Below are 25,873 nucleotides of genomic sequence, written 5' to 3'. Positions count from 1 at the left end.
GTGTCTGAAGATCTCCATCACTTAGGATGGCTCAGCCCACTCCGAGCAGCGGGACCCCAGGACGTGACGTGGCGACGGAGGTGGAGGGGGAGGAGGAGTCAAGGGGTCCGTCCGTCCAGCCGCTGGACAACCCGGACCGGGAGGAGGAGGAGGAGGAGGAGGAGGGGGAGAGCCAGGAGACCGGCCCGGAGAGAGGCAGGGGGTCCGGGGCGGAGGAAGAGGAGGACTGGGACACGGATCTAGAGAGCCATGGTTGGATCTGAGGCAGTTCACTCATGTTGTCGTCAAGAGTGCGATAAAGGGAAATACGCGAGTATACGCGATTTGGAATAATTAGTAGTAGGCCTATAAGATGATTAGTAAAGCGAGGAGCGAATCATAGCCTAGGTGGAGAGACAAAAAATACAGAAAACAAAAGTGGCCATTTTTGCCGCATTGAACGTCATATTTCTATCAACTTTCTTCGTCCAAATTTTAAATGGGTTTTCGTAAAAAAAACATCCATTTTTTTTTAAGTTACCAACAACGGTTCTCTGGTTCGACCCTTGACCCTCCGTGGATGTGTTCTTCTTTAGACGCCAGTGAAGACTTGGCGTTGGCCCCCAGGGAGCTCTACCTCCGGGCCTGTCGTCTGACCGGAGCGTCGCCCGTCTCCTGCTTCCTCCATCACTCGGGCCAGGGACCCCTCGCCCTCAACCACCGTGGGCTGGGGCCACAGGGGGCCAAGGCCCTGGCCATTGCTCTAGTGGTGATCGGCTGTCATTACATCTTATCTCTCTATCCTATTCTTCTTCTAAATTCATTTGAGTGATTGATTAGTTTATAAGTATCAATTTTAGTGACGTAAGATGCAATGTGCTTCACAAGATAAAAAACAACAACACAAGAAGAATAAAAAAAAATCTGTTTAAATTCCCAATAACATAGCTAAATTTGTTAACATGTACGTTTTGTGTAGATTTTGGCTTTTTAAGACTGATACTGTTAGACAAAAAATGTCATAAAAAGACCCAAGCTACTATGAATGTCACATTAATTTGGGTTTTCTGTTATGAAATTAATAACAAAAAAAAAGATGAATACATTACCTGCCAATGAAAAAAGTTCTTAGAATTGCAGGCCAAGTGTTGACAGGAAGATTAGTAAGATCTCCGGGCCGCGTTTATCAGTACCTTTAGGGTTGTTTTATGGAACATGTATGTTCATTGTTCATGCATTTAACTCAGAGCAACGTGGACATCACTCACGTGGAGATGGAAGACAACTCGTTGGGGTCGGCGGGGGCACGCCACATCACAGACCTGCTCAGAACAAACTCCTGCATCCAGAGTCTGGTATAATGACTTGAGTCACATTTTAACCTGTTTTAAGATTTTAAGATTACCCGCTTTCCCAGCCTATTGGCCTGTGTATTATCTTGTTATTATTATTATTATCTCTTTCTATATGTGTCTCTTTGTGCCGGATTGCCATTTTGGTGGGATTTGACCAAAGGTTAAAGAGAAAGAAAATATATGTAATATATAAATGTATCTCTATCATATATTTGTCATATTGCTGTAAAGACCGCCTAGCACATAGCATTTCTGGGAACCCAATGTCATACAACTGATTTGTATGATAGCAAGTTAAAAAGAAAGACTCACAACCACTGCATGTGTCTCGTTCTGTTCCAGAACCTGTCCCACAATGCTCTTGGGCCGGCGGGAGCCAGAAGCATCTGTCGGATGTTGATGGAGAACATCTCCTTGAAGTCTCTCCAACTCTCAGGTACCATCCTCTTTCTCTGAGAGAAAACAACTTGTTTATCTCCATCTGATCCGCTATTCTTTAGACTCTTTTATCCAAATTCAGCTCACAGGGAATTCTGATATAAGTCAATAAGGAGCTGGTTAGTTCTTTAGGAAGGGTGCTGACATTGGGGATGGAACCAAGTACGTCAAGGTTGGGACGTTAGGTCTTTAAGAAGGTTGCAAACATTAGGGATGGAACCCAGTATGTTTACCTAGGGTGTCAAACACCCGAGCTGCCTTGCACTATCCTGGCCCTCCTATATGAAATCCTTTACAGTATTTTAACTTTGGTTTCTTATTAGGAAACGAATTCACTGACTCAGATGCAAAATCCTTTGCTGATGCTTTGGAGGTAAGTTCTATCATTCGGTACGTTTGCATGCACACTAAAAAACTAATTTTCACCTTCAAGGGCAATACCAAATAACACATTTTTTTCTCGAGGCTAAACCAGGTAATCCAATATCTCTTGTCCCCCGTTTATTCAGCACCAAAGGTCAGAGATTCACATAAAATGTAATAGAAAAAAAAGGGTGGTTTGTAAACGTGAAAGCTATTTTTCAGTGGAACATTGTGCTCAGGGAGCTGGATCTCAGTCACAACAGCTTCGGTGTGTGTGGAGGACAACTCCTGGGACAGATGTTAGGTAGGGTTAAGGAGTGACTGCACAGTAGTAAAAAGAGCAAGAAAATAATAACAAACACTTTGGGCCGATAAATCACAGACCTACAAAACTGTACTTTCCTAATAACGAGAATGATATACAATACTTTTATTTTTTCCTCAGAAATTCTGAAATGTAGATTTCTAAGCACGTAAAATACTATTTAAGATTCACCTTAAATGGTTTGCTCCGACCTCAGCTCTTTAAGTTGTATTGCTTTAGTTGGCCTAGTTAGGGTGGAGGAACATCTCGTAGCATGACAGCAGCCATTCTCTGGTACACAACACTAGGCTGATCTGGGAAATGTGTTGGACGTGTTCTTCCGTTAAGAGACCAACTCGGGCCTGGAGCTGCTCAACCTGAGCTGGAATCACCTGTGGCTGGGCGGGGCTGTGTCTGTGTGTGCGGCACTCAGGGTAACACACATGCAACACAACCTCCGCTGTATCACACACACACAAATAAACACGTTGTGCGCACACACACACAACTTAATCGTGGTGCGATGTACGATGCAAGACGTTTATATTACTGCATCACAGGGTCAGTCCCTGCCCTGTCACTGCAAGCTTATACAGCCCTTAGTACATTCATGTGGACTTTCTATTTAGTATCTTTTATTGTCCATAGTATTCATGTAGATCTCTTTTTTATAATCCTTTTTATGTGGTATGTGTATGTTATGTGTGATGTCTTTGAGCTACTTGGGCCTCGAATTTCCCCTTGGGGATTAATAAAGTATCTATCATCAACATCATCCTCATCATCAACACAACCTCCACTGTATCACACACACACAAATAAACACGTCATGCATGCACACGTACAACTTAAAAGTGGTGCGATGTACGACGTTAGACGTTTCTGGAGATATTGATACCACGGTCATGTGGGAAGGGTTCCAACGATGTGTTAAGGGTCGCAAACATGAAACAAAGAGCACCTCACCTGGTGGGCCGGTGTCTATACACGCTAACGTGCTAGCCACATAGGCTAACGTGCTAGCCACATAGGCTAACGCTTCACAGCGACCACGGTTCGAATAAGACCATCGGCCCCATACATGTCATTCATTCTCCCTTTCAAGCCACACACAGGATGTCTATAAGAGAATAAATACAAATATCCACCTTATTCCGCGACCTTTCTATTTCCCATGATTCATAGTGGCCAGCCGGTTTTCCATTCCCGGTCGAGTGCTGTTTACATAGCGGCTAGCACATTTGCACCGCTAGCGCATGTCTTGAAGGCTAGGGCAATACTTTGTAGCCTGGACCAAGGTGGATGTTTAAAAAAAAAACCTCCTCCCCTCACCTGATCCCATCAACATGGGATCAGACGATGGGGGGACGGAACATTTTGAGGAACCAACGGCCTCTCACACATCTCCCCCCCTTCCCTGTCGTCCAGGGCAACACAGCCCTGAAGCACCTGGACCTGTCCTGGAACAGCCTGGGCCGGGCCGGGGCCGGGGCGCTGGGCGACGCGCTGAGGCACAACAGCAGTCTGCTGCGGCTGGACCTCCGGAGCAACCGGCTGGACAACGCAGCGCTGGCCCTACTGGGCCAGGGCCTGGCCGCCAACACCAGCCTGCAGGGGCTCAGGGTGAGGTGGTCCACGAGGCACCAGCCGAACCCGGGGAGACCCCAACGGGTCAGGGCCCAGGTGGTGGGGGGGGGGAGGAGGAGGAGGAGGGGGTGGTGGTGGTGGAAGAGGTGGAGGTGGTGGAAGAGGTGGAGGTGGAAGAGGTGGAGGTGGTGGAAGAGGTGGAGGTGGTGGAAGAGGTGGAGGTGGTGGAAGAGGTGGAGGTGGTGGTGGTGGATGTGATGGAGGTGGTGGTTGGTGGTGGATGTGGGGTTGGTGGTGGTGGAGGTGTAGGAGGTGGTGGTGGTGGAAGAGGTGGATGTGGTGGAGGAGGTGGAGGTGGTGGAGGTGGTGGTTGGTGGTGGTGGATGTGGTGGAGGAGGTGGTGGTTGGTGGTGGTGGAGGCGGGGTTGGTGGTGGTGGAGGTGTAGGAGGGGGTGGTTTAGGAGGTGGTGGTGATGCGGGTGGTGGTGGAGGAGGAGGTGGAGGAGAAAGGGGTGGTGGATGTGGTGAAGGCGGGGTTGGTGGTGCTGGTGGTTTAGGAGGTGGTGGTGGTGCTGGTGGTTTAGGAGGTGGTGGTGGTGGATGTGGTGGAGGTGGTTGGACTCCAAAGGTTGTCAAAAGGTTGTGGGTTCGAACCCCTATGTCTGTGGTCTACCTGTCGGCGTCCTAACCCCTTCTTGCTCATCGATGGCGTGTTCGGAGAACACTGGAGGCTTCGACTTCACAGGGTCTTCGGGTTAAAAGAGAGGAGAATGGCTTGGGGGGGGTTAGGATTCTTTGGTTGCCCGATCAACATTAATGTCATTATGGATTGTTTCAGTCCAATGCGGATCAGTGGCAATGCCAGAAAAAGATTGATCGTTATTTCATGGCAAAATCAAATCAAACAATTGCGTCTTATAAGGTGCCCTTGTGTGAAGTCAGGAATCGCTATGGTCTAGCGGCCCAATAGTAGCCTGGCTAACGCCAGACCTCGTCTCAATCTACATTGAGACGAAGTCTGGGAACCACACATTCATTTTCTCGTATTTGAGGCGTGGTTTACAATTGCCCGGAGCCGTTCATTGGGCGCTACGAATGTCTATCATATGAGTCTGTAGGTAGCTCATAGCCAATCGCATCAATTATACCAGATGACGTATGTAGAGAGACAGAAACTCGAAATTCGATGAGGACGATGGGTGTATCGAATGGACGTCGTCATCGTCTTGCCGTCCCTCCCCGTTCTGTGATTGGTTCCCTATCTCAGGCGAAATTCGGATCCATGGAATCCAGGCTGCCAAGCAGCGTGAAATGAAAATCGCGCTCAAGGCAGCATGGGTATACCCAGGCTAGCACGTAGAGAGACCAATTGTCGTCTAGATGGGTTTCATTACTGTTTTAATTGAAGTGTTCATTGAAATGTTTTTTTGTTTTCATGTATTTTTGGAAAGAGTCTGAATACCTAGAAAAGCACTGTAAATAAACGGTGTCATCATTACGAATCGACGGTTATCTCTCTTGGCGAGGTGGGTCGGGTTCGTCTCTGGGTCTAAAGGAAGGGCTCTGTTGGGCTCCAAACAGAGCCTGTCATTGGTCAAGGGTTCAGCTCTCCCAGAACCCTCTGACCAATGACAGGCTCTGTTTGGTTCAGCTCTCCCAGAACCCTCTGACCAATGACAGGCTCCGTTTGGTTCAGCTCTCCCAGAACCCTCTGACCAATGACAGGCTCTGTTTGGTTCAGCTCGCCCAGAACCCTCTGAGTGCCGACGGGGTCCTGGTGCTGTTAAGGACGGTGAGGAGCAACGCCCAGTCCGCCCTCGAGGACATCGACCTCACGGTGGGTCCGCCCAGCGCAGTTATACATTCAGGCTCTTTAGTTTGAAAGGTGACATGTCATACCACCAGGTGTGAGTGTGATTAGCCGTTACACGCCGTTTTGAAAATGTGCAGCTTCTGACATCACAGGTGGGCGTGTCCACCTAGATGTGTGACGGACAGATGAGCAACGTTTGCTACAGTCCACTGGGTAGGCCGGCGGACTGATCTATCCAGCACACATCTAGATGGACACGCCCACCTGTGATGCCAGAAGCTGCAGATTTTCAAAGCGGCGTGTAACGGCTAATCACACTCACATCTGGTGGTATGACATGTCACCTTTAACAACGTAAGGGGAACCTTTGCTCAGGGAGGCCTGCATACTGTGGGTCGACTGGGGACATGTTGGGAGGGACTGGGGACATGTCGGGGTCAGGGAATCGAACCCAGAACCTTTTGGGTGGAAAACCTTCTAACCAGACATTCCTACCCCTGTGTGTGTATGTGTGTGTGTGTGTGTGTGTGTGTGTCTTTATGCATATGTGTGTGTCTTTGTGTGTGTGTCCTTGTGTCTGTGTGTGTGTCCTTGTGTCTGTGTGTGTGTGTGTCTGTGTGTACAGACCATATGGGTGAACCCGGCGTGTGTGGAGCTGCTGGCTAAAGCGGTCGGTGACGGGTCCCCTCTGAAGGTCCGGTACGGGGGGGTCCTGGGTTCCTATGGCAACAGGAAGAGCAAGGAGACATCCACCTCCCTCAATGACCAGGTCCCCCCCCCCCCCCCCCCCACACCCACACCGACACCCAAAACACAGACACACACCTTCTGTTATGTTCTCATTGTTCATTTCTGTTCTCCTGCTTTCCTCCGGTCGTCTCCCTCTCTCTAGTCCACTCCCTGAGCTGCTGAGGAACCTTCCTGGTGCCCTTCCATGACGCGGGTCGACAACGCGGGGAAAACCCTTTGAATAAAAAGCCTGAACGAGCGGGACGGTGAATGCTTGCTATCCATTCCTCGCACCCAAAAAACGAACGAAGCGACACTTCTCAGCACGCATCACGCAACACGCAACGCACACCACCCATCACACACCACCTGAGGTCTGGCGTAGCTCCAATGGCAATGAGACTTCTACCACCTCAAAACCACGGCCAAGGAAACAACACGCCGATACGACCAGGTCACGTGACACGGCGACGGCTCGATCGGAAAAAAAAACATCCCATGATAACGACAGAAGCCGTTTCCGGTGACGTCACCGACCGCTCGCCTAACCGCGCTTCGCTTTATCCCCAACGCTGTGACCTTTGACCCCCAACCTGGCACACTCGCTGCACCTGCGTCAGTGTCAGCGCACCTGGATTTCGGGGGGGGGGGGGGAGGGGGGCATCCCGGGTCCTTTTCTCTCTGTCTAAAATTAATCTTGTGGTATGACAACGGGAGCGAGGGGAAGAAAAGGAGAGCCCGGCTCCCATATCAAAGGGAGGGGAGGAAGAATGGAGCCAGATGCAGAGCCCGTCCCACGTAGGGCTCTGGATTCATCTGCAAAGGGGAACAAATGGCGTGTGAATATGCATGCGTACCCCGCCGGACGCACCCCCCCTCCCCCCCACATCACTTATGCAACCACCGGACCCGGTCTCAAACACAAAGCGCGTGACGTGAGTCAAAGTACGCTTCTCGCTGTTGGGTATGTTGGGGAGAGAGTCCATTTTGTTTTTGGTTGTTTCTTTGAGTTCTGTGGCTCAGGAATGTGTTCAGGAGAAGAAAAGGTTCGAGTACGGAAATGAAGCGATCGATCATCGATCGAGTCAGAGTCGAGATGGATTATAAAAGCGATGGCAGGTTCTCCGCAGGTTTATAGTGTGTCCAAAGGTTGCTCTCGTATTTAAAAGTGCAATAGTTACTTGGTTAGAAGATTTGGATAGGCTCAGAATACGATTCATGTACCTAACGTTCAGAAATAGATATAAGACCCCATAAGCTCCATCAATCGCCTGAACTAGATTATATTTCTCTTTTATTAAAGATAAGAAATCATTATAATTACACATTACGATATGAAAACTATTTTGAAAATATTGGCTTCTTGATATCTTTAAGGTACATTCTAGTCACATCCACCTTTACTTGATGACATCAATACTATTAGTGCCATTGTACTTCATAAAATGGCTCATTGGTTAATTGACCTAGCTTTAGCCCCTTTATAAGACGAGAACACGTTTCTGACGCTAAGGTTATAGAGGTGCAGACAGAACGGCTTAACTTGGACACAATGAAGGCTTCAAAACATATAGCCCAACATTGCTTTTACTCTTCATTCTTGAAGATATTACTAATAAGAACTTTAAACATTATAAAAGTTTTTTATTTTTCAGCAGCATTGTGCTGGTTTAGCTGGCACAATGGTGTAGACACTGAGGGGTTAAGTGCACTAGCTGAATTGAACTTGAGAGATCACCAAAACCCCTGTTCCCAATCAACAAAGCCCTTGTTCCCTTGTTTCTATATTTTCCCAACAAAAATCTCAAATGAATCAAAGATGTTCCAGCGTGGTGCTCTCCAGCACACAGTCAATTTGTTTCTGGACAGTCATGCAAGGATTCCAGTTCAAAGGACAGGCCGGGGAGTCACTCTCTCTCTCTCTCTGCTTAAACAGCTCATTCAGCCCTGTGTCCCAGCCAAACGGCGAGGGCCAAATGTTGACTAAAGGACCTGATCTGACGAGGGCGTCTGACATCAGACTGCAATTACCCGTCGGGTCAAAAGCTGCATTTTATTATTTTAGTAGTATAACACTATATTTTTTGTGAGAGTGTTTATGAATGTGTTTTGGGATGGCTGCAAATTTGTGAATGTGGTTCAGTCTTGTTTCTATCTACGCTAAATACCACCCTCAAGTCCCCGAATCACTATGATCAGTGATTAAAAAAAGAGAAATAATAGATGGCTTATTATTTAAGATTACGAGTAATAAAAATCAACAGGGTAAACAGAAAATAAAATAACAGAATAATTTAGGTAAATCGTGCCTCTGATCTGGCCTAATCAAAACAAACAGCGAGCTGCCAGTTTTTAATGGCCATCTTTCATGTGAATGGACACAAAGACTTGGACCCCCGCATCTTATTGAGCAGTCCCCCCCAATTGCTCATTCGCAAATTTGGCCAAATTTCCCCAACTCAAACAAAAACCTGCTCACAAACAAGGCCCTTAGATATCGATGCACCCAGAGGCTGCAAAGTGCCAATTAGCACCGTCTCCAAAAGGCTAATGGAATCTTGAGAGGTAATGAAGGTAAATAATTTAATTAAAAGAACGTCCGCCATCATTGTGCGCCGTATTCAAGCCCATTAGAAGCTGCAGTATTCTCATGCTAATAAAACATACGGGCCCTTTTTATTTATTTATTATTATGCGTAATCAACTCTGTATTTATTTATTTTTCTCCGCCACCTCCTCGCTGTTGTTTAGACATTTGTGTAGGGTGCTGGCAGAGAAACAAAGACTTACATTGCGGGGGGGACCATTGTTGGCTCGCGATTATTAAAGTAAACAGAAACATTGGGGCAGCAGCTGTAGCCACTCCAGTCCAGTGTGCCTGGAGGGGCCAGAGGAAGGGCTAAGCAACCCTCAAGACTCCCGTCAGCAACCATCACCTCATTGTCAGTGCTTCGAGAGCCCCGGAGCAAGGCTCGAATCACAGGCTTTGAAGATCAATCTTTGGCACGGGTTTCAACCACGAGGGCCGTCGCGAGGGAGATACGGGAAAGATCTTGGCACACGATAAAATGTTCCCGGTGAATATTAACCACCGAGAATTTTCGATGGTTTTGATCTTGGTGCGTTCGATGTTTAGTGGGGTTGGGTTTTTTCTGTGCTTTTCAAAAGAGGGGTGTGACGCGCGTAATAGATACTGTGTCGGGCTGGATCAATGTACCCCAGCGAACAGGCGATACATGCACATGCAGCCAGGGCTAGGGTGTAAGGGTGTCCCCGTGCAGGACGGCGTTTCAGACAGGCTTCCCGGAAAAAAGGAAAACTCTTCATCACAGTGTTTTTACGTAAACCTTTGGGATGTTTAATGTGGTTTAAAATTGGGCTTTTCTTTAAATAGACACAAGCAATTGAGTTCACAGAGAACAAGGAAGCCCTGGTTCCCAGGCATTGAGAGTGAACAACAAAAACACGTTGAGAAAATGTGCGTCTTTGAATCGATCTTGAAACACAAAACACAGCTCATGGTAAAGACTGCACTCTGTGTTCGCTGGACCCTGCAGGTTCTCCGCTGATGAATCGGGGTCTTTGCTTGTACTCTTTAGATATTGGACATCTCATTTAACTTGATTTGTCGCCAAACAAAAACAGAACGCTAAATACTTTTAACTATAATCCATTTAAAAGCGGTCTCTCTAAAGCTAGTATGGGTCTGTAATTACTGGGTTGTGCGTTGCCAGGTTCCAAAGAAAAGGTACCGGTTCTAAGGGACACCAACGATGTTATTCTTATTTCCCAATGGGCTGCTCCGACAGAAGAGGTGACCAGAACGCAAAACGTACACAGACCCAAGGAGACAAGCAATGCCATGGCTGTAACGGACAACACTTCCTCCTCATCATACAGAGGAAGAAAATCGAGGTAAAGACCTGAGCGGAACGGTCGGCCATTACATAAAAAGTGTGCGTAGTACTTAACGTCGATATAATGTGCGTTATAAGCGAGCACCGGCAGCAAAATAACAACTATTTATATATATCACCATCTTTAAGAAAACTAGTATGACTCCTATAATGTATAAACAGAAGTTTACAAATCGTTCAGAGGAGGGCCCCTCTAAGCAGAACGATGCGTCGGTTTTGGCAGCGTCTTCCATCTCTCCCACGATCAACCTCGTCAACGTGGACTGTGTGTGCGGAAACGTCGGCCTTCGGAGATGTGCGATTTCTTTGGAGGGTTGATGTTCATATCGGGCGAGTGAGTATTAAAAGAGAGAGTGGTTAGAGAGAAAACCCTGCAGAATGGTGTGAGAGAGAGAGAGAGAGAGAGAGAGAGAGAGAGAGAGAGAGAGAGAGAGAGAGAGAGAGAGAGAGAGTGGGAAAGAGAGAGAGCCCTGCAGAGTGGCGAGAGGGAGAGAGAGATCACATGTCCAGCAGAACGACTCTCGGGTCCTCCACCACGGCCTTGATCTTGCGCAGGAAGGTGACGGCCTCACGTCCGTCCACCAGCCGGTGGTCGTAGGTCAGCGCCACGTACATCATGGGGCGGACCTCCACCTGCGACCCCAGACACAGCGTCAGGTTAACCGGGCGGCGTGGCATCGATGGATGACTTGTGTTTTCGTTCTGCGTTTACACTGTATTTCTGAGATGGTATGTGTAGAACAGGTTGAGCGCCAATCGCAGATAATGTTCAGCTTTTCGAGGGGCCTCTGTTATACCACCAGGTTTACCCAGCGTACAACTAGGTGGACACGCCCACTCGTGATGTCACTAAAAGCACAGCGATAGGCCGATTCTGTAACGGCCTTCAATGGCTAATCACGCTCACACCTGGTGGTAGAATAGGGGCCCCTTAATGCTACTTGAGTCAGCTGGGATCCAGCTACAGGTGTACACCATTAACTAGATCCTTTATAAGAGATTATAGAAAAGACTTGCACTTTGATAGACTCCCTCGACCGAAGAAAACAAGCGTTCTGCTTTCCCTTTCATGAGTAATCAATAAATCGTTTGTTCGGCTTCCCTAGGGTATCCCTAGACCAGTGGAACCCTAACCCCTGGACCAGACCCACGGGCCGGCAGACTTGCCTTTCCGTTGATGGCGACGGGCCGCTGGAAGATGCCGTGCATGCCCAGGATGGCCGACTGCGGGGGGTTGATGATGGGCGTCCCGAACATGGAGCCGAACACGCCCCCGTTGCTGATGGTGAAGGTGCCCCCGTCCATGTCCTCCACGGCCAGCTGGTTACTGCGCGCCTGAGGGGCGGTCACAACATTGTTGAACGGTTCATCTATAATGAGGCTCATTTTTTTTTTAACAATAAACACATTTTAGAAAGGCAGGAAGAGTGAAAGAAGCTGTAAGCAACAACAAGAATTTTAATAATCTTATATATAAAGGTTTAAAAGGAGAGGCTTTGTTTGGAGTGGACGTGGCACTTAAGCTTTTTTATGTGGTTTGAGGGGATTATGGATTAACTGACGATTCATTTTTATTATTTATACACAAAAGCCATGCCAGTGGTCCAAGGCGTGACAATTGTAGTACTGCACTGCACACAATCTACATCATTTTTTAAACAAGTATGATTTTTTTTAAGTATGATTTCTGTAAAAAGTGTAATAACATATGTCAAATATGAACATATTTTGTGTGTTTTCACCTTTTCTCCCAGGGCATTAATGGTCTTCTCAATGTCAGCAAAGTTCATGGTCTCCACGTTGCGGATCACTGGCACCACGAGTCCCTGAACAGAGCGAGGGAACCATGAGAGCCTTCCACACAAAACACTGACACGTTCTGCACTCATGGAAACACAGTAACAGGTGCGTTGGGGGGGGGAGATCTGTACACCACCCAGAGGAGGGTCTTACCTTGGGCGTGGACACAGCCACGCTGATGTCTACGTAGTCCCTGTACACAATCTCCTTGGTGGCCTCGTCGATGACTGGGGAGAGGGCAGGAGAAGACATCACAGACAGTTAAAGAGCGAGAGTAGCATACGAGAGCAGTACAGACGATCGGGGGAGCTGGGATACGTTAGGAATCGTTCTGGGGAGGGGGACCTGAAGGGGAACCGATTTCAGTCATAACTTTTTGTTGTTCTGAAGGTGCTTAATGTGCATTCAAACCAAAAGCAAAGCTAATATCCGACTCACATTTCTCGATGATTCAGCATCAAGCGAGAGACGTGCCCAAGTTTAAATATTTAAACTACATCGAACACGTGTATGAGTTTGCCCGAGTGGAATTCACGTGAACTGCTTTGTTAGCGCCACTCCATTTGAGCCACTGCGACCCCGGTTATATTTTCCCCTATTCAAGTCTTTGCAATTATTTTGTATGTATTGCCGCCACACCAATAATTTGCTTAGTCTCCTGCTAATGAGCAGGTAGAGGGGCCCGTTTTGGACGGTTAAAGAGACCCTGTGCCGGGCCATCTTAGACCCACCTGCGTTGACGGAGGGCTGGTCAGCCAGAGCGTAGGCGGAGGCCTTGACGAATGCCGACATGAAGCCCAGCTTGATGTTGTGCTTCTTCAGGAAGGCGTCCTTGTGGAACGCCCTCATCTCCGTGATGTTGCTGAGTGCCAAACAGAGGGTAGTATCGGTAAGCTCGTTGTTAGCATGAGCAGCCCATGTCGTTCAGATTGGAAAACCCTTAAGAAATCTTTCGACTTTCAGCTCCCATCTCAGGACACATCTTTTTAAACTTCCTTACTCCGTCAAATTGTTGTCACACACTTCATCCCGTTAATGTAAAATTGTTCTTGTTTTTATTATTGTTGTTGTTCTTTCTAACTTTATAAATATTATAGGGTTAGGAATTATTATTATTTATTATTAAAATGCCTGGTTTGTGTGACGGTTGTGTCTAGCTTGGGTTACACATAATTGGTTACACAAGGTTAAAAACGTTTATGTTCAACTTTGCTTTCTAGTAAACTATAATGCAATCTGAACTTGTTATTTATTCAAATGTCTTACATGCATTCTTTGAAATCTTGTTTTATTTTACTGTATTGTATGATTTATTGTGTATTTTTATGTGAACCACATTGAGTCTGCCTTTTGTATGAAATTTGCTATATAATTAAAGTTGACTTGATGCCACAATGCAGTTATTGTTTGGAAAACATAAAGACATAAGCAAAGAATAAATACATAATGTGGAAATATGACCATACATATATGACTATACACACAATACAGAGGTATAAATGTAAATGTAAAATGTATAAACCAGTTGAGGTCCTAGAACTATATCCTAGGCCTTCCCAGGGATGCAAAATGAATTTCAGTGCCCTACTGACATATAAAGTAGTATCGTATCGTATATGCCACCTTATTGAAACACACATAAACACCCAACACATTAAAGTGTCTAGAGTCCGGTCCTAGGTGCCCACCTCATGTCCACCTCGTTGAAGGTGGTCAGCATGGCGCAGGTGTTCTGGGCCTCCTTCAGTCTCTGGGCGATCCTCAGCCTCATTCGGTTCATCTTCACCTGCGGATGGAGGACAGAGGAGGGACCTTAGGGGACGGTTACACCTCAGCGGAACCCCTTCACAGCAGTTTGGAGACCCCCGGAGAATAGATGCTGCTTTATACAGCCCCCACGTGGGGGGGACCTTAGGCTGTCTCCCGCACAAAGTACAGGACAGTAGCAGAAATAAAAGAAAAGAAAATTAAAGGGGTGATACTATGCCACCGGGTGTGAGTGTGATTAGCCATTACAAGTCATTTTAAAATCTGCCTTTCCCTTTGTTTTCATTGGCTAATCACACCCGGTGGCATGATATCACCCCTTTAAAACAAGATTTAAAAAAATAATTGAAACACAAATACAGAAAAACATTTCAATGAACACAATAAGAGTAGTAGCAATGTGAGTGACAACGAAAGGACCCATGAGAGGCCAATGAGGAGGTAGGCATCCCGTGGTGGACCCTCCCCCTAGTAGTGATGGCAGGTCACTGGTTTACCCTGCTCTCCGTCCTGGAGCCTGGCGCTGGGATGTCTGCCGGAGCAGCGGCTGCAGGAGCGGATGGCTTGACGGCAGAGACTGCAACCGGAAGATTGGAAAAAGCGCGTCAATGGCGGACAAACTAACAAAACAACAACAACAACAACAACAACCACGACTGCTGGGCTAAGAAAAGATCGTCTGAATGAGACGCCTGGTTGGGCTACCGCCCGCAGCATTCGCTAAAGCCTCTTCCTAACAGGAGATCTTCTATCTGTTCAGTCGGGGTGTATCAGATCCAATACCTACGGCTGCTCGATTACGGAAAAAAAATCATAATCACGAATATTTTGGTCAGTATTGAAATCACGATTATTCAAACCATTATTTTTGAGTTTGAAAACATGATGTATTTATTCAGTCTCTCCCAAAAACACTTTGTAACGGAGAACTTTGAAATTTCGCCTTAAAGAAATACACAAAATGGTCAAAAAGAAAATGTTCAAATCTAAAATAATGTACAGATATGTATCAAGCTGTTCTGTTAATCGAAAAAATCGATTATATTAGTTTTTTGATCGTTTGACGCCAAAATCGAAATCAACATCGAAATTCTATTAATTGCCCAGCCCTACCAATACCCTTGGATCATTTCGCACGAACGTGTTGCTAGCGTTCCTCTGAATCCTCACGTACGATCACACCCCAAATGAAGAGACGGGTTTATACATCAATCGCTCCAGAACACACATCATCATACTTCTCTCTAGAACAAGTATCATTCCTCTCTCTCTAGAACACATATCCTACTCCTCTCTCTTCGTGTCCATCCGGTCTTTGGTATTTTAAATACCACCCCCCCCCAGGATCCTAAAGGTGAGTTCAACCTCCTCTGATCTTTCCCGTGTGGCGCGGCTCAGCCAAGGGTAACTTACATCCCTAGTGCTCAGAAACGAGTAGAACGAAATCATACATTGAAAGAAGGAAGCAGATGTTTTCGTGCAATAATTCATCTCAACCGAGCTCAGTGGTATCCGTTGACCACCATCAGTGACCTATTCGTACGGTCATTGAAGGACAGACGGTATGACACCAAGCGAAGGCACTCACCGGGCGTGGCCCGGACGGGCGTAGTGGGCACTGGGGGGACCTGGGGCATGGTGGTGGGGCTGGGGGCTGCAGGTGGTGGTGGTGGTGGTGGTGGTGCAGCCTGCTCCACTGCTGCTTCAGGGGCCGCTTTGGCTGCTCCACCTGGGGAAAACACAAAGGGTGGGGGAGGTGAGTGATAGGGCTGGGCGATATTGCAAAAATTATTATCACGATGATTCTTTTGATATTGATCGATATCGATATTAATCACGATATATAATTTGATACTGCTGAAGCCTGAAGAAACCAGAATGCTCATTAGTTAAACCATACACTTTTGTTTATTACCATATTTGTGATAAGTGAACATTTAATCACATTTAAAGATAAACATTTAACTTCACAAACATGTTTTATCTGCCCCCAACAGAATAATTTAAGGTAGCTTGCCTTGTAACCTATTGAAAATAATGTAAATAAAAATAAAAGCTCTGACTTCTTTCACATTATCTCCTTTGGCAGGGCTTCAGAAAACATCTTAAATCTTGTAGAGGCACAACCAACACATAAAAAGTTAAAAAGTGGATGAACAAAGGCCCTGGCACATGAACTGAACTTTAATATATAAAATATGAACTACGTAAGTGCTTACGTTTTACAATGTTTGCAAAATGTAAACATTGTAAAACCTGATATTATGCTGCATAAAATAATGTGTTTAAAACTAAAAAGATCCGTGAGTGACTATCACATCAAACTCCTTTGGCAGGGAGGCAACAATCTCAAATGTTTTTAGAGGTTTATTTCTGCTGTGTGATTGGCTGTTAGGTAAATCCATATCAGAACTTTCTTTTTTTAATATCGAGCATTTATGTCTAATGCTTATCGTCGTAATCGATGTGAGTTTTATCGCGATTAATAATCGTAATCGAATTATTGCCCAGCCCTAGTGATTGATATGTTGTTTTGACACGCTGAGGCATGTTCAGACGAGAAGCCTGACTTTAAAACTGTGGAGAGAGAAAGGATTTAAAACTAAACCACAGAAGAAAAGTCTCCTCCCTCTTTTCTTCCCAAGGATGTCTCCTACATCTGACCTCAAGCACCTTTAAGCGTGCTAATCTAGGAGGGAGGAGTAGGGAGGAGTAGGGAGGAGTAAGTAGGAGTAGGGAGAGAAAGGGAGGAGTAGAGAGGAGTAAGGAGGAGTAAGGAGAAGCAGGGAGGCGTAAGGAGGAGAAGGGCGGTGTAAGTAGGAGTAGGGAGAGGTAGGGAGGAGTAGGGAGGAGTAAGGAGGAGTAGGGAGAGAAAGGGAGGAGTAGGAAAGAGTAGGGAGGAGTAGGGAGGAGTAAGTAGGAGTAGGGAGAGAAAGGGAGGAGTAGAGAGGAGTAAGGAGAAGCAGGGAGGTTTAAGGAGGGGTAAGGAGGAGGGAGGAGGAGTAAGGGGCAGCAGGGAGGTTTACGAAGGAGGCTCACCTGCTCCCTTGCGGATTTTGAAGAGAGCCATCCCCCCCTCCACCCTCCCTCCATCCTCTACCAGCAACTCCTCCAGAACTCCCGCAGCGGGGGAGGGGACCGGCACCGAGGTCTGGTGGAAACAACAACAATAACAACAACAATTAGAGGACTAGCGCTCTACGGAAGTTTCTTCAATTAAATGAAATGAAAGTTAGGGTTAGTGATACCTTGTCAGTCTCGATTTCACACACCACCTCGTCCTCAGCCACAGTGTCGCCGACGGCTGAAAGAAACAGGTCATGAGTGTGTATAATAATAAAAACAAATAAAATAATTGTTATCCATTCATTTGTATCATTGACCAAGTAATTAACGTAAGGTATAGGAGCAGCTGTCAGCCCTAGTTGACTTCCAGTATATATGGGGAACAATATTCCGCTACAATGTTGGCAAGCAGATATTTGGCGTATATTCGCTAAATTGTGCAGAAGCTAAACTGTGTGAAATGCTGGGAAGGCTCTTCATCACACTGGCAGACACATGCTGAACTGGTGCAGAAGAAGTGTGTTGGTGTTCAGTTACGAATGTACCAACCTTTCTCCCACCTGACGTCCCCTTCTGTGACCGATTCAGCGAAGGCAGGGGTCTTCACGGTGAGAAGCTCGTCCCCTGTAAGAAATAAAACAACAACACCATGTAATAGAGTAGTAAAATATAGAGCAGAACAGAATGAACTTGTATGGATGAAACAGGAAGCGATTGGGTTTAGGGTCAGGGCTCACTGTGATTGGCTGACGTCTGGAAGTATCTTGTGTGGAAGACACCGGCTGACGAAGACGGACATCTGCAACGTGAACAAAGTAAACGCAGATGAAATACACAATCAAAAGACACAGCATAAGGTTTAAAACTACGGTAACATAAGCCAGCCAAAACGCACATGAACTACACAATCAAAGACACAACATAAGATATTCAAGGTTGAATATCTTGTGCGGTGTCTTTGTGATTGTGTAGTGGTTCATGTGCATTTTGGCTTGCTTATGTTATATATGATCTACTATAACATAAAAAAGCCAAAACACATGAACTACACAATCACAAAGACACAACATAAGGTAAACCCTTACTCTCCTTAACAGGGCAACCCCACAAGGCTCCAAGAATATGTCAACCTACGTCTCCTGCTTTATTTACCATGACGCACAAGACACGGTGAGGACCTAAACACATAACCGACGCCTTACGATAACAACCTGTGCGCTTTGCATAACTGGTCTGAGATCATGGCCAGGGTCTGTCAAGCATGCGGGTGGACAATGCCCCCGGCGCTGTGTTTTGAATGCATGAGAGCACTTACGCGGACGGGTTATTCCTGTAAACCGTCCGACTGCAGACGGAGAGGCCTTGAGGAATAAAGAAGAAGACATGAGACAGAGAACAACGGCCAGAAACACACAAGCACACGCAGCCATGATGAAAGAAAACAAGTCGTCATTAGCTCGGCCGATAACCTGAGAGGACGCGAGCGAGGGTCGTTCGAGAGGGCCGTGACACACACAAGAACAAACACACACAAGAACACACACACGAAAAAACACACACACACACATACAACAAGAACACACACACACCAAGAATACACATACACACACCCAAGAACACACCCACACACACACCCCCACCCACCCACACACACACAAGAACACAAACACACACACACACGCACAAACACCAAGAACACACTCACACCAAGAATACACATATACACACACACCCAAGAACACCCCCCCCCCACACAAACACACACACACAAACCGAGACCCGGAGGCACCTCGGTTTGTGTGTGTGTGTGTGTGACTGTTTGGCGGCCATTTTCCCTTCTTCATGACCCGTGTAAGGGCTTTGGGTATTTGGAGGGAAAACAAAAGGGGACGTCTTGGATGGTAAATTACTCCCATTGGAGGAGGCTGAGCGCTAACTGAAGTCCCTCAAGAGCACTTTGAAAGGCCACTCACCGGATGAACTTCGTCGGACCAGAACGTTGTTATTGCCCTGGGAAAAAAAGTAGAAAACGTACTCCATTATTTATTATAGAATGAAAAAAGGTGCTTATTTGTAAACTGGAGCCATTTGAGGCAATCTCGATGACCTAAGCAGCTCAAGGCCATTCATTTAAGCTTTGTGAATTAATCTGTTTTGGGCTGGATTTCTTTATGACAGACAAGTAGGCTGGATGGAAATAGAGCAGGAATCCTTAGGTCAATTTTTGACCCATATCACTGCCCTATATTTCTTTTTATATAATATACACATATACAGAACATTATTATACATTAAAATAACCTATTTTCATGTGGGCATTCAAACCATTGGGGATTATTTAAATTCAATTTAAAAAAAAGGTCAAATGTTCAAAATGTAGAGTAAAACTTTTTTTTATTATTAATTAGTGACAAAATATTGTTTACCTATTGACAAAGGCACAGTGACTACAACCAGTTAATTAGCTTGCATACTGGAGATAATTGATGAAGGATAATTCATTGTGGTGACCAACGTTTAAAGCAAACCAGTTCATCCAGTCTGCTAAAATTGGCTATCATCTCTATTTTGTTATAGATTAGATGACAAACATTGCTGCAGAACACACACTAGATGCAAGGTTAATGTATATATTCTGTACATATCGCAGCCATGCGCAGTGGGGGGCTTGGCGGTGACACTGACAGCTGGACTTGCGCCACAGCGCCGGACCATAGCTCCGAACACACACTTGACCTGGGCTATTTCTGGTTTGTCAGCTCAGCTTTCAGTGTAAAGGGCACTATACGGGGAAAGAATAACTACACTATTACATAATACCACATTATAACGCGATTCAAGTGTGTCTTATCAGTGTGTCATTGATGACACACACACACACACACACGCCGCGCCTGGTTTGACCCGACCACACGCTCCCTGATGCTAGCGCTCGTTAGCAGGTAGCCGTTTGGAAAATAATTCCCCTTTTTCAAAAGAATACGACGTTTTGTAGCTGACCACGAGTCAAGCACGTTACAAAGTGTTCAAGATATAACACCAGTTCTTCACATAGGTGTCCGACTTCCCTTTGAGCCCGTCGGCTTTGATTTAAATCAAGGAAAGTAGCCGCGGCTAACTTCACTAGAACTACACAGGTCACCAAGACAAGGGCGTTCACCGTGGTATGGGTGCCCTACCTGGCGGATCAGCTGGCACACCGAGCGGCCGAGGGTCCGGGAAGCACACCGGGAACGGGATAACATGGTTATAGCAGCTCTGGTGTTAGTGTTTGAACAGCGACTGCACAGTCCCAAGTTTTCTGACACTACCGCAACCCTAGGGCAGCCTACTGCAGAGCCACAGATGTTCCGCACCGCTGCAGTCCTCCACTAGGGGGAGACATTTACCCCCGTTCGGTTTAGGCTGGCTACCGGGCGAGTGATGTCATCCTGTAAATTTGAATATAAACTGCACAATGACATAAAAGATTGTCTGGGTATTAAATATGTATTTAAATCTTCCACGTTAATAATTAAATTCACATTATTCATTTAATTTAAACGATGTGGAGGCTGTGTTAAAAATGGCTGCATCCGGGATAGGTGATCAGATGTGACCACGCCCCCTGTGTTACGCTACACGTCATTATTAGAAATACTCACCGCATCCTCTCCCCCGGCCGATAATTCACATCGAGACGAGACCGCTCCGAGAATGCAACAGGTAGGTCAATACTTTTAGGTAGGTAAAATGTTCGTAAAATTCGTTGATTTACAATTAATCTTTATGGCGGGATGTGTGGGCTTATTGGAAACTAAAGTCTAGTGGAGTCTAGTGGAAATGTAAAGCAAGATCTACAAAATTAAGCTTTTGGAAGTTTTGGAAGGGGTATTTTCACAGAATAGAAGGTACTTTGTCTTTCATCTAGGATGCAATCATTTTTTTATTATCATTATTTAACCCACAAGTATACAGGCAACTATATGTACTTTTCTATATTTCATTGAATCCTATCTTATTTTTGATTTAACAGATTTTCATTGTAACTCACTCAAAATTACAATAATTTTTTTAACAACTGATGTCACCATTCTGTTTCTCCCATTTTACTCCTCTATTTACCAACTCGAACCAAACCAAACCAAACCAAAGTGTTTCCTTTGACCAGGAAGATGTACGCCTCTAGCAACACGTTCCTCGACCGCCGAAGCCCAGAGCGCCTCCAGCCTCTAAAGCACGACTCGTGCGCTCTGTGCACGATCACAGACGGCCTCGACATCGCCGTTCTCCTGAACAACGACGACAAACCCACTAGCCCCCTGGGTTCTCCCTACACGATGGGCTCCAGCAGAGCAGAGCTGGACGGAGCCGACCCTGCATCCCAGAACCGGGGACCCCTTCACCTGCTGTCCGCCCCCCCTCCCCTGCTATCTCCCACGGCTACCCCGTGCGGCCCCAAAGAGTGGCCCCTGAGGACCGCCCGCCAGGCCAAGCGAGCCAGGGTGGAAAACATCATCAGAGACATGGCCGGCTCTTCCTTCTCTCCCTCTCTGGAGCCAGACACAGACGGGGCCCCTGAGGACGGGCAGGGGGACAAGGGGCCCCGGGAGTGGCCCCCAGAAGGCGTCCAGGCACAGAGAGCTGGCCGAAGCAGCGTTGTAGGGTGTTGGAGCTCTGATGACCCGGCGGTAAAGAACCGACCCCAGAACGTGAAGTGCCAACCGCTTCTGAAGTTCAGGAGATCGGGCGGGTTACCCCCGGAGGACTGGGAACGGGACTCTGACCCGCCGAAGGAGGAGACCCTGTTAGAGGAGACCCACAGCTTCGGTAGTGACTCACCAAGCAAAGACCCCTACGACATCTTCGCCGACCCACACTGCGGGGACGGTCTTGACGTCCCTTTGAACGGAAAAGCGCGCGGGAGGAAAAAGGTTCGGGTTCGAACGGGGAGCAGCCCGCCAGGGACGCCGGACACGGCGGCCGCGCTGATGGCCGACATCCTAAAGTACGAGCTGTCGCGCGCCGTGAGCATGAGCGTCGACTCCATCTTCAAGATCATGCCCCGCCTGGAGCCCCACCCTCCCGCCCCTGCCGCCGCCGTCGTCATGGAGGGGAGCGCGGTGACCGGCCTTCCTCACGAGTCCCCCCTTCGCCGTCCCCGTCAGGGCACGCCACCCGGGACGTCCCCGTACGGCGAGACGGTCTGCGGTTCAACGCTCCCCGAGGTTCAGACCGAAGCCCTCTCTCTGGTCGTGCAAAGGGCACCACGGCTCAGACCCTACGCCCTATGCAGACCCCCCCACCAGCACCACGGTGAACCGTCGTTCCCCTCCAGCCGTCGTTCTGAACCCCAGGGCTCGGAAGGCAACAAGGGCGGGGCCGCGGATCCAGTCGGGCGAGGCAAGGACCCCTGCGGAGGACTGAAGCAGGAGGTGCTGGTGACGGCCGGCACCCCGGGGAGCAAAGCGAGGTGCAAGGTCAACTCTCGCTCCGTCAGAGGGGCCCGGCACTTTGCGTTGGACCCCGGGTTCCTGGGGGGCCTGTGCGTCCCCCTGGACGTCCAGGCCAGGGCAGACGGGCCCCAGAGCATACTGATGAGCAACCTGTTCTCCCTGAATGTATCCTTTCAGTCGCTGCCTCACCCGAACGGGTCCAAGACCTGATCGAGAATCAATGGGGGCGGGTTAACTTATTGATTGTGAAAAATATGTTTTATAAATGTCTGACATTTCTTACATAAATACACTGATGTCGTTTTCAAGAGGACAGATTGCTGTATTTTTTTGGCATTGCTTTTGTGTGACAGCTAGGGAGGTGTTTGGACATATTGGAGCTTCGGTACACTAGTTTGACTCTTCTCTGGCGGGTGTGGTTGCTTAACGCTGTCAGGACGGTCTGACCACCAGCCACCTGAAGAAGGCCAAACTCATGTTCTTCTACACGCGCTACCCCAGCTCCCTGGTGCTCAAGACCTTCTTCCACGACGTGCAGGTGAGCCGTGATGTAGAACCACTGGTGTGACCACATGATGAAGAAGTCTTCACTAGAGCCCAAAAGGGGACGGTAACTTTTACTAAGTTAAAGATTTTGCCTGCGGTCTTGTCAAAAGCTCATGACTGAATGTTTTCCGCATTATTACATAGATTTAGTATGTAGTAAATATGTTTGATATACTATTTCAATATCATCAGGTCTGATGCAAAGAAGGTTTTCTTCAGGAGGCTATAATAAAATATTGCTAAATACAGTATGGTAGTAACGAACTATCGATAAAGTTGTACACAAAAGACAACAGATCTATTCAAAACATACTTTATTAGCATTCACAATCAAAACAAAGTCGATAATCACTGAACAATAAATATACAGATAAATATATAAATTATATACATAATACTATTATTAAAATGAGCAATTAGATCTGGTTGTGGTGCAGACATTACACATTTTACAGTTTCTCTTTATTACATAATCTCTTTTATCCCTAACCTGACCCACTCACCTTACCCATTGTGTATGGCTGACTCACCCTCTCTCTCTCTCTCTCTCTCGGTGGGTCCAGTTCACCCGCTGCATCACCTCCCAGCTCATCAAGTGGTTCAGCAACTTCCGGGAGTTCTACTACATCCAGATGGAGAAGCAGGCGCGCCAGGCCGTGGCCGAGGGCGTGGCCCACACCGGGGCCCTGACTGTGGGCAGAGAATCAGAGTTGTTCAGGACCCTCAACATGCACTACAACAAGGCCAGTGATTTCCAGGTGAGACACAGTTTCAGAGACGGTGTGTGTGTGTGTGTCTGTGTAACTAAAATCACAATGGTGTGTCACAATATCATAACCATAGGTGAATTATGAGACAATGTGTCACTTTTGTGTATCTTGTAAGGTCCTTTTTTCCCTAGCCCTATACACCCTTATACACGAGGCAAGTCATTTGTAAACAAGAGTTTTCTGTTATTTCGCCCAAGTGAATCCGTGTTTAGCATGGTTATGATCAATTTGTTGTGTTTGATTGTAGCACTGTTTAGAAATGTGAGGTCCCGGAGGAAAGATGGCTTTGTGTGAACACACTTGTTACCCAGAACACAGGAGATATAAACAGGTATTTAGTCTCAGAGGTGAAAAATACTTTTTCTTTTTACGTAAATGTGACATTTTTAGGCTGAGTTTTGTTCATGTTAGTTTGTGTACAGTGTATTCATTTGTTAATGCTGAGCCTTACTATAATGACGTGGTCTAATTTTTAACTACATTTAGTTCATATTAAAAACACAGAATTTGGTTAGAGCCTACAGGTTGATTCGATTTAAACACCAGCAACAGCCCTGCTGTGAGTGTTCCCTCATCTCTGTTGAACTGTTCTGAATGGATCCATAGCAGAGAGCTGGGCTGGCTTGGGATGAACAAACAACAAGGTGATCAAGCCTCTAAATCAGCAAGCCCATAACAAATATAAACTGAAATAGCTAAGGAGTTTTTAAAGGGGATTGGTTATCATTGTCACAGCATTTTTCTACACAAGACTCCCTTAAAATGCTATTTTCTTTTTTACTGCACTCTGACGGAAGTGTTCCTGAAATGTTATTTACTCCCCAGGGAGCTTAATTCCCTGCCTAGAAGGCTGATAAATCCAGCCCTGTTAGTCATCCCAGTGTTACTTTGGCTGATCTCTCCCTCCGTGGATGATTGTCCCTGCTCGTTATACGTGGGGGGGTGGCTCAGCCTGTATAAATCCTCCTGCAATACACTCCTGAACATTGTGTTGTTTATGTGCTTCTAGCTTTCTATTTGGCGTAGGTCAATGTCACAGGAGTTTCTATAAGCTTTGTTTTTGTATCGTCTCTAAAACACGTTCACATCATGGTCGACCCATGAATCCGTTCTTTGTGCAATGGACACATTTTCTGGGATCAACGGTATTTCAGTAAACCCTTAAAAGAAAAGAGTTGTCTTTTGACAGATATTAGTTGAAGAACCATATGTTTTTTTCTTTGTTGTTGCTAATTATGAAGGACATTGCAGACGAGCCAACCAAGATGATCCATAGAATAAAGTTTTTTACTTTATTTCATTCAAGCTCTAATATGTGTGATGAATAGTGTATGATCTTAAATTCCCGGCCGGATTAGTAGCATTTTGTTTCAATGGGTTCCTGAGAAACCTACAAAAACCACCCAGTCTACAGCACTCTCACAATGAGGGACATGTTCATGAATTATGCAAAATACTTCCAATTGAATGCATCCTTTATGTAGACAAACACGATGACAGGGAGAATATTCAAAGAGGTTCCAGTTCCCCAATGGACATGTAGGAGACATTACATTTGCCAGCCTGAGCAAGCCCAAAATGTCAGTCTGTTTTGTCTTGAACTGCCTCCGTCGCTCTGAGATGTATTCACAGAACCCAGGTAGTTAGGGCTCTTAGTCAGATTGTATACACAATGGCGTTTTTCTCTTCTTGGTCATGGTCTATCAAAGTGTTCAAATCTGTACTCCTTACGCAGAGGGCAGCAAAGTCCACACACACAAACAGACTATAACATTGCATTTGATTGAACTAAATGTCAGAAATAATTCAAATGAACTGTGAACTCTTGACCTTTGGGTTTGGCTGGGCTTGTAGGAGGAGCCATCACTTGCAGAGTCATCACTTGCTTTCCTTACAGAAAACTACAGTAAAAAACTGCACAACATTACATGGCAATGTCTTTGAGTAGGGTGATTAGAGCCATGATAATCAGGCCATCGAGTAGCCCCGCTGGTGCATAATAGA

General features: G+C 46.5%; 1 protein-coding gene across 1 annotated transcript; it reads right to left on the bottom strand.

Annotated features, from left to right (window-relative positions):
• Positions 1 to 9,902: 9,902 nt before the first annotated feature.
• Positions 9,903 to 20,464, bottom strand: LOC307087799 (dihydrolipoyllysine-residue succinyltransferase component of 2-oxoglutarate dehydrogenase complex, mitochondrial-like). The gene is made up of 15 exons (XM_079753446.1): positions 20,298 to 20,464; positions 19,092 to 19,128; positions 18,434 to 18,479; positions 17,856 to 17,917; positions 17,668 to 17,742; positions 17,301 to 17,356; positions 17,092 to 17,203; positions 15,641 to 15,781; positions 14,550 to 14,629; positions 13,974 to 14,071; positions 13,017 to 13,147; positions 12,439 to 12,512; positions 12,228 to 12,311; positions 11,653 to 11,820; positions 9,903 to 11,118 (listed from the first exon to the last, which is right to left on the bottom strand). Exons 1-15 carry the CDS (start codon positions 20,361 to 20,363, stop codon positions 10,984 to 10,986), a joined length of 1,365 nt encoding a protein of 454 aa, XP_079609572.1. The 5' UTR covers positions 20,364 to 20,464; the 3' UTR covers positions 9,903 to 10,983.
• Positions 20,465 to 25,873: the final 5,409 nt, after the last annotated feature.

This window comes from Pollachius pollachius (assembly GCF_949987615.1).
Source record: "Pollachius pollachius genome assembly, chromosome: 16".
NCBI classification, from domain to species: Eukaryota; Metazoa; Chordata; class Actinopteri; order Gadiformes; family Gadidae; genus Pollachius; species Pollachius pollachius.
Note: the sequence above shows the minus strand (reverse complement) of the source record. Positions and strands in the feature narration are given on the sequence as shown.

Bases quoted from the DNA above. Each gene is read 5' to 3' on its own strand.
- LOC307087799 (XM_079753446.1), bottom strand. From the start codon at position 20,363: ATGTTATCCCGTTCCCGGTGTGCTTCCCGGACCCTCGGCCGCTCGGTG. The intron at 14,630-15,640 runs GTGAGTGCCTTC...TTCCGGTTGCAG, and splicing joins GCCCGTCCGGGCCACGCCCG to TCTCTGCCGTCAAGCCATCC. The intron at 13,148-13,973 runs GTGGGCACCTAG...TTTGGCACTCAG, and splicing joins TTCAACGAGGTGGACATGAG to CAACATCACGGAGATGAGGG.